General features: G+C 38.3%; 1 protein-coding gene across 1 annotated transcript in view; it reads left to right on the top strand.

Moving 5' to 3' along the window:
• Positions 1-15,103, top strand: part of SPIRE1 (spire type actin nucleation factor 1) — a gene marked incomplete at both ends in the record, with an annotated part of 128,158 nt that overhangs the window by 47,820 nt on the left and 65,235 nt on the right. Inside the window, one exon of the mRNA XM_082479001.1 lies at positions 10,016-10,252. Within this exon, the coding sequence (XP_082335127.1) occupies positions 10,016-10,252 (237 nt within the window). The remainder of the gene's footprint in view (positions 1-10,015; positions 10,253-15,103) is intronic.

Genomic DNA, 15,103 nt, shown 5'->3' on the forward strand with positions numbered 1-15,103 from the left:
GTAAGTCTAGTTAATTGGTATGCATATACCTTTATTTAAAGAAAAAAAAAACACAACCAACTTCAGCCTTTTTCTTGTTCCAAAGTACCTGTGCAGCTTATATAGATGCATAGATCTAAGTGTTGGAATTAACCCCTCTCCACCAGTGGTTGGATATTTAGTAACTTGGCTGCTATCTAAGCAGCTAAATGAATTATCTAGATAATATCTCTACTCTAGTAGAAAGCCAAGTGCTGAGCATTGTAGAAAATCTGACAGTAAGATGCAGCTTTCTGCAGAGAGCCAGTTGGAATGCTTAGGTTTTGGTGGGTTTTTGTTGTTGTTGTTGTGGGGGTTTTTTTGTTATTTTTTTCAATCTAAGTGCACATAATATTTTTTAAAATAGCATAACAAAGATAAACAAATAGCATAAGCAAATCTTTGTTATCTTCACTGTATTAGAACACATGGATATTGTCGTTATTGATAGAGAGCAATAAAACAATGCTCAGCAGTTCGTAACCCAGGAATATGGCTGTCCCATTAAGGATAATAAACTGCCACAGTTCAGCACTTTGATGACTTTGGGAGCTGGCAGGTGCTAGAATATCTTGTGCTGAGATACTTAATGCCTGAGGTTATAAACTGTATGTTTTATATATCAATAACTTTTAACTTTGATAGAGGTATGTTTTAATATGGATTTCTTCTGAGGGGATTTCATTGTTCAGAAGGAACAGTGAAGGAAATAGGAAACTGTGAGTGTCATTTCATAAATGGATTCTCTGGGGCTTTGCAGCCCGAAGAGCAGGTGGTAAGCTTTCTGCTGAGGCTTAGCCACACATTCTGTTTGCTCTTTGGTTTAGGGTAAGTCAGCCTTCCATGCTATGATTGTCTGAATTTCAGAACTAAAAAATAATGTCAGATTCGCATCTTATTATGCATAGATAACACCAACAGTGCCTACTGGTGCTTTCTTGAATTATTCTAGCAAATGCCAGTCTTTTCAATGAGGCCATTGCAAGAGCTTGAAGGTAATTGTGCAATAACTCTCTTTGCTCATTACTGAAATATTTCATGTTCACTTAGGCATTCACTTTTGGAGGAGTGTTTGTTTGAATGCCAGTGATCCAAAAGCCTGCATCCAGTGTTCCTGCTTATTGGGAAAAGGATGTGGAAGAATATTCATAAAATCAGGAGCTTTGCAGAGGCTTTGTCAGCCTGCGGTGTTATGCTTGTATGACACAGAGATCATACGTGACCCAAATGAATAGCAGTCTGGCACATTAGTGACTCCTTGAACTATCATGATAGTCCATGTGAAAAGTCATGTATTTCATGATCACATCATGTCCTTAATGTCAACCTCATGTTTCCTTGCAAACCTGACTAACAAAAAAACCTCTCAGTAATTTTTCTCTGTTTTTCAACTTTTTGTTCACAGGCTGTATCTGTGAATTCCCACTAGTTTCTTTAGGAAAGAAGTCATTTATAGATGTCTGCCTAGGTATGGCTGAGTGCTCCTCCACGAGATAGTGGAGGTAGCTGTGCATGGTTTGTCTTCAGTGGCTGCGTAATAAATGCCAACATCCCATAGATGTCTTAAAAGTTTCTCCTTTGGTATGGATGAAAAAAACAACCGTCTTATTGGTGGTTATTTGACTTCCTATCAATATTCAGTACCTTTAAGACAAACAGCATTAAATTTGTGTTGCTTTGCGTGTAGTTAATGAACACTTCAGTCACTAGAAAGCAGCAGCATATGTCAGCCTTCTTTTGTGGTGCATCACTTGAAAAAGAACCTGTTGTGTGGTTACATTTAGGATTGTTTCTTGACATCATTGAGTTGCAGCATGAAATCTTGGAATTTCAACAATTCAGCTGACAAGAGAAGTCTGTTAGGAGTCAGAAGGACATATTTTTTCAGGAATGGAAGAAGATGGATTTTAGATAAGCTACAGTTAAACCAGAAGAGGTGTGATGTTCCCAAGTCTATGTGAACTTGTTCAGGTGCTTCATCTGTCTCTGTGAAGTTCATCATTTGTAAAATGCTTGAAATGCACATATACTTCTGACAGATGGTGAAACCAGCCTAACTTTTGTGAAGTCTGTTGAGAGCCGCTGCTAGAAAGCTTTTAAGGCATACATGCAAATGTAAAACTTCAACTAAACAAGAATTTGTATTTAAAAGAATAGCTTTCATTGTACAGGTATTTTGTTTGCTTGGCTTTTGTAGTTGTTAATTTTGGAGAAAATAGGTGTGAGAAATTTCTTGACTCACAGGAGGAGAAATGGTTTGCATTGCAGCAGGTGTTTACTCACTTTAATTTTTGGATTAATTAAATGGGGGCCAAGCCTGTAGCAGGCAACTGTGGTGGTTTAAATGAAATCTGTGTGGGAAGGCTGAGAAGTTAATACAAACTGACTTTTTGAGTAGATTAGTTGAACTGTGTAGATACTTTGAATAAAAGTGGCATTGATTTTGTATTGCTTCATGACTACCATAAATTGTATTGAATCAAAGCTACTGTGAGTGTTTTATTATCTTTCTTCTATAACTTGTCTTGCAGACCATAGGCATGTATGCAATATTAGCCAAATTTAAACCAGTCATGCACAAATTCTTAGGATCAGAGCTACTGAACTAGTTCCACTCTCCTTTATACCAGTTTCCTTGAGCCCGTCACTTTTCTCTCTCACTACAAAATATTTTGCTGTAGTTAATCTGATGCTCTCGCGTCATCTAGATAAAGCTTTATTCAAAAGGCTGATGGCAAATTTCTGCCTCTTACACAATTTGACTCCATTGGAATTTCTGTGGTCTGGTTATGTTTTTAGTAGTCTTTGCTCCTTCTGTCGGTTTACTCAGGGAGTTCACCTGATTGCTTTATATTTCTATATAAAACTATATCTAGATGTTTAACTATATGTCATCATTTAAAAAAAAAAAAAAAAAAGAAACAACAAAGACTGTTTGGACCTGACTTTATTTAGTAAAGCCAGGAATACTGAAGGGTTACATGTGCTGAAAAGAATAATAATTCATTTGGTTGGATAGGTGTAGTATTAAATGGTTTGAATGTAGTAATACTACCTGTCACTTTATCAGATTAATTCTGGATTTAAACTTTTCTTTAAAAAAATCACCTCTTATGTGTAAGAAGCATTAGTCTGAAGAGTAATAGCAAATTTATGGCTTTGATGTACATGAGAAGAGAACTAGAACACAAATTTGTGACACGGCCTGATTTTGTGATAAAAAGATAAAAAGCATATATTCTCTTGCTATTTCCAAATAGCATTTCCATAGTCATTGGGGGTTTCATGACCTTGATTTTGATGTACTTAATTTTGAAGCCACTAAGATTTTGAATGAAGTCTTTGTGCAAATTGTCTTTATAGACTGTGATAATAAAATGTTTCTAAAAAGATCAAGATGAGATACTGTGCTTAAAATTCTAAACAGGTAGGGTATTTTAAGACAATTTTCAGATAGTTTTAAACCTACAGTAGGGAAATGTAACAACACACATATTCTGCCTATTTGTTTCAGCAAATATATTCCAACCTTAGAATTCTTAAAGTCATCGCCACCTCTGCCGTTTACTTAAATGGGATCAGGATAACATGACCTGTATTTAAAACCGTGATATGAATAGAGGTGTATTTAAGAACTTTCAAGTGACTTTCACCATCTGTGTTACTTAATTATTGCACCTAATTCTTTTACTGGAGCTTCAGCTGTTACCGGAGTCTCCACAGTTAAATCAGGGAATTTAATTTTGTTTTTCTCTGGGGATGAACTGTCACTTTGGTGAAATTCCTTCAGGTTGGATAAATTCTTTAATAACAGAGTAACAATTTATCTTAATCTTGGGGATTACAATGTATGAACAAAAACTAGAAGAAAAATGAGGTTTTGTTTCAATGTTTTAATGCAGCAGATAAAACGTAAGTTGAAACTGATACAGTGGAATAAATTCTGCTTTCATTTATGCTAATAAATGGTAGTTCTCCTTAGATAATATCTATAATGAAACTTGAACAACGAAAAACATGTTTATAATTATCAGAACCTGTGAGTAAATTGGGGAGTTATATTACACTTGAGCCTTAATAAACTCACACGTTAGTTCCTGCTACTTTATTACACACAACTAAGTCCAACAACATTTAACTGCTTAAATTTTCATATATTCACTCTGGGGGGAATGAAACAAAACCCCAGAAAGATATCGTCCCCTTTGAATGTTTCGGGATCCTTCTGTGTCTTTGATCAGGAGTTCTTCCACTGGATGTCTTTAATGTGTACCTGAATAATAAAAAGAATTCAGTAAGTAGGTCTCTCTCAAAGACTCATGGATATAAAATAATTTTGAAAAAGGTCTCCCCTGAATACGGTAAAGAAATTTTCCAAACTCTGGATGTATCTAAACCAGACTGAATGTTGTTAAAAGGGTGTATTTAATTTCCTTTCATATTTATTTTCTATTAGATCTGACATACTCTGATTTTTTTTTTTTGCTTTGCTCTTATTTCAGCTTTGTCTTAAATAACAAGGCTCGTTATATTGCAGAAAGCAGTATCTTCTTTCAGTAGCAAACCAACATCACCCAGAAGTTAAATAATCCTGTGTTTTATGTCTATATTCTTTGGAAATGAGTGATTCATCTGATTCTTTGGAAATACTACGAATCCTTGCTGCTTACCTGGAAGTTTTTTCACTGTTCTCATTTGACAGTCTGTTGCAAGTTGCTCTAATTTAGTGAAGGTTGTATTTAAATTTAGCAATGTCCCCAGCTATTAAAACCTGGGTAACGCTCGCCTGTTTCCACGGGGGAACGCTGTGGTTAAAACTACATTAGTATACCTGAGGTATGCAGTGACAGCAGTGCATCTCGTATAGCGACCTATCTCGACATACTCTTTCATGAGGTACTCTTGAGAGTTATGTAGGGCATCTAAGGATGAGCTAAATAACCAAAAAGTGTACTTCGGTTTTTCCTAACCCCGTTATTTGTTCACCCTCCCTAAAAGTGTGGTCTTTTTCGGTTCCTGAATTGGATACCGAAGAAGCAAATTACTTTGTTAGAAATTGAAATGCAAACCAGGGCAATGGCTTGCTCCCTCTATCATTGAGCTAGAGAGGGTTTACACAAAATTTTAACATGCTTGTCTTTTGGACTGTATTACAGAATTTTAGCAGAAAAACTTGTGTGTGTTTGTGTGTCTTCTCCTAATGGGCTATAGAAAATTTAAGATACGTAACCCTGACTTCAAGGATGTCTATGGATATGTTTATGCTGTGCATTATAATTCTAGAAGCACAGCGTGGAGCTCTTGGCAGGCTAGTTTAAAGTCAGCAGTAGGACAGGTTAGTCTTTGCAGATTGACGAAGTGCTGCCTAATACCCGGGGTGGCAGAGAGGAGCTCTGCCCTAAGGAGTGCCGTGGCGAACACCAGCTCCAGGATCTTGGCACTCTTACTGTAAGGCAGAGTGATTCTCCTTCATAAAGTGTATTGGAGATGTGCTGGTAAGAAATGAGAGCACTTAAAAATAGGAATTGGGGTATAAATTTTTAATGAAAAAAAAGTATTAGAATTCATAAAAGACAGTGCAGTAGTAATGCAAATATTGTTGTGACTGGTTGCCATATCTGAAGTCCCTGTGGGAAAGTTCAAAGTTAGTTGACTCACTTTGGGAGCTGGAGCGTTATGGCGTCTTTAATCCCAATTTAGGGATACAAACCCTGTGAGTGGCTTTTGGAGGAAGGGAGAACTTTAGGGAGGGACAGGCATTTTAGCTGAAAAAAAGCCTTTTGCCGCTCTAAGTACAAGCCTGTCCTTAGGCTTTGTTGCTTTGTTTAAAAATTGAGGCAAAGCCTAACAAGGGGATGAAAGCTCAGACAGTGCCCTATTGTGTGTGCGGTGAGTGGGGGGAATGGCATGTGGATTCTGCCTGTTCTCATCTATGCTTCAGCACGAGTCAGAGGGATATGTATTTTGAGGGGAAAAAAGGATTCATATCTGAAAAAAAAAAAAAAAATTAAGTACTTACAGTAATTTCACTCGAGACTTTTGCAAGTCTCAAACATGTTTGCTTCCTATGCAAAGGCTGTAAATTTGACAAGTTTTTGAGAATATTAAATTGGCAGTATTTATTGGAAGAACGTAATTTTTGTCACATGAAATATCTGAAACCCTAATGAACCCCTTTCCAAGAGGCATGCCTTAATATATTGGAGGAAGGTATACGGAATGGAAAGTTCCATGCAGTGTTTGCATATGAAAATAATCTGAATGGTTTGGGTTTTGTTTTTACTATGTGTCTAAAAGGAGCATGAGGATATTGTTTTTACATCATGTCAAAGTATTTCAGCAAATTTATTGCAACTAGTTATAAAAGAACAGTATAATACGAGGCCATACTGGTGTATGAACTGAAAGAATACTCATGGTGAGACAAAATTTCCCTTTCACTGACGATTTAAGCACAACACAGTATGAGTTCAGTCTGTGGGAAATGTTTTGGGTTGTTTTTTGGTCGGAAGCCACGACTTTCAAAAGAACTTGTTGAGAAGGTATAAAGCATAGTAATGCAGACTTCCGTGTTTATTTTTTTAAGTTACTTAGCCACTGATTGATTTGCAAAGATCAGATCCTTTGCCAAAATTTAAATCAGTCTGGAACAAATGAGTTTAAAATTCAAGGTACAGAATTTACTTTGTTTTATTTTTTTATCTGAATCAAGCAACATCATTTATCACTAGTGCTGGCACTTATTTCAGCATCGTACAGTTGTTTTGGTGTGTCAATGTACAACTCTGGTTTAAAAGAGCCTTGCTAAGTCCTTTCTTACCCTAGTTTTTCCAGCTATACCTCTCTTTTCACATATAATTGAAAACTATGCCAGTGCTTGTCATGTTAGGTGCCAGAAGTATTTATTTTGTGTGAAATTAGCAAACAGTGCAGTTTAGAACCAGTGACTTCTTTGTAAATAATTGGTGCTTTTAATAAAAGGTAAGTGATAGTCCCTGATTATCCAACTCAAAAACACACCTTTATCAATTCATCCATTCAGCTGTGAAAAGCTTTTCCTTTCTTGTTTGTATTTGATTTGTATTGTGGGCAAAGTGACAGCACTCATGCGTTTAAGCTGCAATGAGCTGACTGTTTTTAACCTTGCGTATTATGTTTCTAGTTATATAGACATAGAAGTTTTATTTGTATGAAGTTGCATTAGTAGTTTTGTCCATGTGAAGAAGCGTTGACGATTCTGTGACTTTCGTTTGATATTCGTATGGCACTTCTGTGGTTTTACAAGATCCTTGGTAAACCAGTATTACTGAAAGCGCAGAATGTTTTCAGTTTTAATGCAAGTCAAAGGAAAGTTTCTCAGTAAAGATGTTTGCTGCTTTGTCTTTCAGCAAGAAGAACCAGTGATACTGACAGACATTGAGTAAATATGGTTTTGATCATGTCTCCTAAATAAGGAGCTGAGAGACTGAAATATAGGTCTGAATTGGTGTCGTTGCAGGCTTTCGTGTTGTGTCAGCTTTGCATGTATTATGAAATCTGCTCATAGTACGTAAAAATGCACAAACCGTATTACTGAACTGCAAAAGCCCCACTGCTGATACATCAAAGAAAGCAGCAGCTGTCATCCAGTTTTAGCCACCGTGCTTTTGAATGCCTTAATCCTCTTTCCAAACAGAAGGAGGCAGAGAGAGTGCACTTTCTTTATACAGCCCCCTCCCTAATTTTTTTTTTTTTTTTTTTTAAGTGTTGGTGTGGCAAAATCCAGAAGCTGTCCTCAGCAGTCATTGCTGCACAGCACAAGACATTATTTTCTTTGCATCTAATTTGGACATTCTAGTCCTCTTCATGTATGCTAAGCTCTTTCAAATTTAGTTTTTATTAAAGTTAGAAATTACTGACATTGTGTTTACTCCCAAGTGTTTAAAATATCAAAGCTATTATTCAATTGTACTTCATTTTCATTTAGGTCTACTTCAAATTGGAATTAACTTGGTGTTCTCTGTTCCCTTTCAGTTGCTGAAGGGGTATACGTATAGGTTGTACTCAGAACCTAAGTTACAGGAAACATACATGACTACCAGTAGAATATATTTGATTTTGTGAAATTTTCACATTTTTCGGATAATTTTTTTAATAAAAAGTTTTACAAGACAGTTATTACAAAATAGCTTCTCTAAGAAGCAAGCTGAATATGCTGGAAACTTAAGTTTGATCTATTACAGTTGTTCTTAAGGTCTATATGATGCAGTGTCCTATCTCCAAAGTGGGTCATGGGAGAAGTCTGGGGAAGTGTGAGACCCGAGCGAGCATGCAGTGACGCTTCCCTGATTTACTTTGCTGTCTCACTGACATTTCCCAAGTCAGAAACTGTTCTTTGAACTAAATAAATTATCACAATTTTTTCCTCATTAATTTGCCTAATCACTTTTCTTAACTGCATTTTAAGAATATTTTCCAAATATATATAACCACATTTTACGAGAATAGCATAGGAAAATTATTTATATTGAATCATCAATTTTTAAAAAAATAAATTATAAAAGGGTGGTTTTTATTTATTGGTTTTTATGTTTGTTTATTAGCCATTGTCTTGCAAAGTGAATTTGCACTGCAAAGTAATCTCAACAGAGGAATGAAGTATGCAAGTGTAAAGCTCTTAGACTACAGCTAGCTTATTAAATTGTCTGTCTAGATAAACTAATAGGATATCATTTTAAGTCTTTTCTCACCTGCAGCGTCTCAGACCAGAAATACTTTGCTGTGCTGAAATAAGTAAGCTGCTAGAGTGAAATTTAATGTTTTAAGAATTCATTTGTGTTGCCCTATTTACCCAAATAGAATTTCAAAAATCTGCATTAAAAAGTGTGTTGACCAGCATAGTATGGAAAGCCAGATGAGAGAAAATGGCATCTAATGACAAGGTTTGGTATGTTTAGAAATGTTCCTGTTACTAAAGTTGCTCTAGTGCCAACTACTCCTACACTGGAGTCTGCTCGTTTGTGTGACACGCTGGCCACTACAACGCACAAGGAAGATCAGAGATTACATGCAATAGCTCTCGTCCTACTTCTGTTGTCAGACAAGGATCTCCCAGCAGTGACATTACCTTGTGGTTTCCTCTTGCAAGCCTATTTTCCCTTCCCTCTCCATTAGGACCCATTTCCAAACTCCGCAGTTTGAAATGCCCTCTTTTTACATCTTTAAAATGCTAGAAACTTCAATATTACCTGTAAGAAAAATAATGCCAAGAAAGAAAATTTGCATTTAGCACTTTTTGGGATGTTCATGGCAATTTTTTGCTAGTGTATACTGAGTAAGGGGTTGTCTGTTTGCTTTGCTCTTGACAGAGCACAAAAAAGAAGCCTCAATTTCAATGAGGCATCGAGGTACTACCTCATTACTATCCAATTGTTGGTAGTTGGCTATGCAACAGGCAAAGGAGTTCTTGCGGGCCGATGTCCACAGCTGTGTCCAGACACCTCTCAGGTCTATGAAGAGATGCAGAAACTGAAGGGCAATTTCTAAGCGTGGTTAATTTGTGGGAGAAGGGAGGCATCTCATGTTAGTTTAGTCTTTCTTTTAATTTATTTCTCTCCCTACCCCCTGCGGCCCCCCGCTCCCCCCGCCCCAAGGTCATGTGCATGTAATATAGTCTTACAAAGTCTAGAGTAATGTTATTTTGAGGTTTGTCTTATTAGAAGGAAAAAGGGAAAATAATCTAAAAAAGTCCTGCTTTGTTTATAAATTACAAATTTTTATTTCAAATTTTGAAATGAGACAGCGGTAGGTGTGTGGTATGACCCGCACTTTCATGTTCTGTGCTGCATTACTGAAGTACTACTGTAGGTATTAGAGGATCATTTTTTCTCTTTAGTTTTGATGTTTATTGGCCTCTCTGTCGCTGTTTGTTATACAAGTACCACAAAAGGGTGTTCCTAGACTGACCTATTAATTCATGTAAATGGCATTAATAAATATTTCTTTTTCACTTTTATAGGTTATTGAATCACTAGGGATTATTATATATAAAGCCCTGGACTATGGTTTGAAGGAGAACGAAGAGCGGGAATTAAGTCCTCCACTGGAGCAGCTTATTGACCACATGACTAATACCACAGAAACAGATGGGAGTAGGGATGAAGGATATGATGCTCTGGATGAAGGAGTGGAGGATGACGATGATGATGACAAAGAGGAAGTTGAGGCCATTCATTCCTATAAAGATGTCATGAAGGTACAGTAATGGGCGGTTTATATATTTCACTGTTTTTATCAATGAGAAAATCAACTCTATTTTCCGTGTTATTGTCTAGTGTGCTACTGGCTGTATCATTTTCTGATTCCTGATTCCCCTGGTCGTTCTGTAAGGTTTGCTTGCAAAAATGGCATGCAGTAGTATTTCATGTTTGACAGTAAGCAACAGAAAATCTATGTTGGATGTGCCATTATTATCACATCTGATTTCTTCCAAGCACTGGATAGTCAGCCTTCCAATGTAATGTCTGTTGAATTACTTTGTGTACACTTGGATACTTCATGGGCTGTTTCAATTAGTTCACCTTTTCATTAGTGCAGTATTAGTTTAATTATTCCTTATCAGTTTCTTCCTTTGCCACCCTTCTCTACTGAAGCAGAGGAGTGCTTTTATGAGAGTAGCTTATTTGTATGGAGTGAGTCAGGATACAGTATTTAATTGACGATCATTATGGTTGCGTTTCTTGACCTGAGTTGTGAGATTTGGAAATACAGCTTATGAATTTTAATTGCAACAGGTTCTTTAATGTTATCTGGGCTACCGTGAACAATCATTTAGAAGTATTAATCTTCTATTTTCTGTAGAGTAGTCTTCAGTAGAAGTTTTAGAGCCAAATGAGCTCTTAGTACAGACAAAGGTGTTAGTAAGTGTGGATTTTGACAAAATGTGTATGATTGGTTTACCTCATAAATGATCCGAGAGTTTAATATAGGTTGGAAAATTGGATGCTAACTTGTACCAGGGGATTGAACCCTCTATAATGCTTCTTCATAAATGCAAGTCATTTATGAAGTCAAATGCAAGAAGCTTGGTGTGTCACAGAAGAGTGTAGTGGTGGAAGCTGAGACTAGAAGAGTGTCCTAGATAGCATACGAGGACGCATTACTGTGAAGAAAGAAGACCCCACTAAAACCCACCACGTCTGATGGGTTGACAGTAAAGAGGGAAGCTCTTAAGAGGCTGGAATGGGAGTAACTTTTGTTTCCAATGCTTTTGTATCCTCTTTGCATCAGAAATAATGCTAAATGCTAATGCCTTCTTTTTTTCTCCCTCCCATGGAGGAGCAGGGGTCAGAGGGAGAAATGAATGAAACGGCCTTTCGCACCCCTGTGATGGGGAGGGCTTGGCTGGATGAAGTTCTCCCCCCTTCAAGCCCCTACCACTCCCAGCCATGCTGAGTCGGTGCCCTCGCTGTGGGCAGGAGTGAAGGTTGCTTTCTTCTTTCCTCCCTCTGCCACTCCCCGTCACCCTGTCACCTTCTCTAGAAGTGGACACCAAGCACCCTGCTGAGTAAGCCCCTGTGGGAGCTGCTCCAAAAAGCACAGTGCTATGTAGAGCATAGGTACAATATATCCTATTTTCTCCCAGTTTGGCAAAAATGCTGTGAATTGGTGGGACAATCAAAGTTGGGTCGTTAGAGAAAGTTTTGCTTAGTGCAGAGGCAGAAGAAGACATTTGTATATGCAGAGCTGAGCGCGGTGGCTTGTAGAAGTTATTATTTTGCAAGTTCTTTGCTTGATAGCTGCAGACAAGAAAAGATAAGTTTGGAAAACTTCTCTGAACTCCTTCAGTTACACTGGTACACATCCCTGAAATACAAAGAGGATAAGAAAACATTTGGTCATTTGGCCGTAACAACTGTTAAGGCTGCTGAATGGCATCTTTCTGGTTCTGCTTTGTTAATACGTATCTCTGCTAGTCTGAGGTACCTGCCTATTTATGTGTTTTAAAATCAGCATCTTACATTTTAACTTTTATTGTTTCTTGTTATTAATTTTTTATCATTCCGGAAATGTACCGCTTTTGTAACTTCACCTTATAGTGAACTGAAGTTCAGCTGTCATTTCTGTGTCACCCTTTTACTTCTCCATCCCTTGGAATTCTCTTTTATTGCTGTTGTTGCTTTTGCCTGAATTATTTGCTGCAGGCTTAACTCTGTGACTGGCCATTATTCCCTACTCTGTGTCATTCCTGCATTGACAGTACTAGAATGGCAGCATCGTTCTGCCACATTTTTGACATCAGTGCGGATTGTAAGAACCTTTTTTCTTGACTTCCTACCTATTCAGGCGAAAGTCTGCTTTTTGTGTGTGGCTTTTTCTTTTCTTCCCCCTCCATTCGTAAACTATGTTGCAGGCTACACCCTTATTTATCCAGTGACTGTTTCACAACAGTAGTGTGTGGTCTTGTGACCATGAGGCTTGATAATTGTAATTCCCTCTTGGCAAGGCACACTGTGAAGCTTTCTTCTCTGCAGTTTGTAGTGAATGCTGCGGCAGGTTTGCTCACTGAATTGAGCAACTGTCGTTCTTGCCTACCCTGCGCTCTCTAACTTGCAAGCTTGGAAAACGGTAGAGATGGGCTGTGTGCTACTTACTGATTTTTAAGGTTTTTGACTATATGGTTGCCAGCATGGACATGATTCTGTGCTTGAAATGCAATTATATGTTTTCGTCCTTCTCCAGAAAGTGTCATTGTCGGGTCCAAGGGCTGTCTGTGCCACTAAGACTGAATTTTTCACCATTAATCACTAATGTGGATAAGCCTATGTTGTGATTAAAACACGGAGAGAGATAAGATATGTGTCAGGTTTTTTTTATAATGTAAAGTAGGCATCGTCAATCCCGAACCTTCCCCTAACCTGTAAAGTGCTGAGTAACGTGGTGGACAGCTATTCCCAAGAACTGTGAAAAGGGTAAGTGCTAAATAGCACTGCCAAGATCATAATTGGCGAAGCTGCTGTTTGGAGAAGACACAGACAAGCTTTTGTACTGCTTCTCGGTATATTTGTCTGATTTGGCTTTTGATTTCCTTGGCAGGACCAACCTGCTGCACAGACTTGATCCACTGTTTTTAAAAACACATTTATGAAGAGAGGAGACGTTGGTTGCCAGACGGTTAACTTTTTAAGTCTTTGATGTATATGGCAGCCCTAGTGCAAATGAAGGGAGAAATAGAGACAGTAAGGACTTAATGTTTTCAGGCAGATGCTTTCCTTGTTTGGGGCCCTCCTTGGGGTCCCCAGTACATACACGCCATGCACATAGTGTACAGGAAATCTGTACATCTCGGGGGAGCAAGTTCGCTGTGCACATATGCAAAGCCAGAAGTGGACATATACAGTAATCCCGAGGGGTTGGGAACGCATCAGGTTGACAGCACCTGTAACACCTTGGGGAGCCTTGGGTCAACAGAGGCTGTAGACCGAATAGGCCTGGCATGCTGGGCGGTGTTGGGCTTGCTAAGGGTGTGTGAAGTCCTGTCATGTGGCCCCTTTATCACAGCGTGTGGCCCTCCCTCATACTGAAACGAGATGATGCAGTTTATCTACCTCTTCCAGAGTATGCTCAAACCCTAATTCCAGTCCTAATCTTAACATTATCTCAGTCCTTATCCCACAGATCTCTGCAGTCAGGTGGTTTAAGCCAGCACCCCTTTTCACATTAACCTGGAGGCGCTTTCTAAGCTGCAGTTTGTCAGTATCTGCTGGCCCGAGTCCCAACCCTAAACCCAATTCCAGTATTAATCTTTATTCTAGGCCAGCACCCTCTTCTAATTCCAGATGTAAACAAAGCCACATAACCCTTTGATAGCAGGTTTTATTCTCTGCTGGTATTTGTTGGGCTGAACGGCCATCCTAGCCCGAGCCCTGTCATTTCTTCCAGCTTTGAGCATCATTGTAGCCAAATCGCTACTGCCAGTATTAGACTTTACCTTAGCTCTTCTTCACATCAGAGGTGTTGTCAGTAGTATCTGTAAGTCGTGACACTAACGTTTGTCACTGCCTCTGCTACCTTTTTTTGCCGGTCTCATAGAAGATACGTAAGGAGGCAGTGGTCTTCCTGAAACAATACCTTGCTCTTACTTATGTTCACCTTTCATCCTGAAAGTTAACTCAGCTTTATCGAGAACCTTATCTGTAGTCAAGCCGCACCTTCTTGTCTCAGAGACAAATATAGGTGGATGCCCCCAATGCTCTGTTCCCAGGCCTTACCTAACTAATCACTTTTAGGTAGTTCAGTAATAATGTTTGTTAATTCTGACCAAAAATTATCTGTTGTGCGACTGCTGCTTCACAAAGATGAATTAGTGACCTAGGTCCCAGAGTAAACAAAACTTGTACTTCAGAAACCTCCATGCTGACCTTTTAATTTGTATGAAAGTTATTTTCAGAGCAGCATGTACAGTCTTGTGTTATCTTGCTATAACAAATGTAAACAAGATTACAGTTTGCAGTATTTTTATTGGTAGAAATTCATGTTTGTGCTTTGCTTGTAAACAAATGAGGAAGAATACGTTGTTTCTGTCACACACACACACCCCACGCACACCCCCCTTTCAGGTATTTTAATTGTCCTCTAATCATTGGCATGGTCTCTAAAATAAGCAACTTTTAAATCTGGGTGACTCCTACGTCTTGAAAGTTCAGGTACACAACTGACTTTCAGCTGGAAGGAGCTGACATTTACAGTGGTGACACTGATTTGCTTGTGTTTTGAGTGCTCTAATGGTAGTACAGATCAACTATCTGTGGCATGTGTAGAGTTATAGAGGAAAAGAAGACTATGTCCTGCCTCCATGCAATTACAGGTGGGATGGGAAGATCTACATTCAGATCTAAGTATTTTGGAGGCTCCCTTCTGAGTTTGAGAATGTACGTTATTATCATATAGATGGTCTGACCCCATGTAAGTATAATATGGGAACCTGTCAGAAGGGAACCAGAAAATGCAGTTAAAAACAAGTCTGGGTATTTGTTTATGACAGGCAGTTAAAGAGTTCATGTTACTGGAATTGAAAGGCCCATAATTTTGCCTAGTCCATGGGGTT

The sequence above is a fragment of the Vanellus vanellus genome, assembly GCF_965231255.1.
Source record: "Vanellus vanellus genome assembly, chromosome: 2".
NCBI classification, from domain to species: domain Eukaryota; kingdom Metazoa; phylum Chordata; class Aves; order Charadriiformes; family Charadriidae; genus Vanellus; species Vanellus vanellus.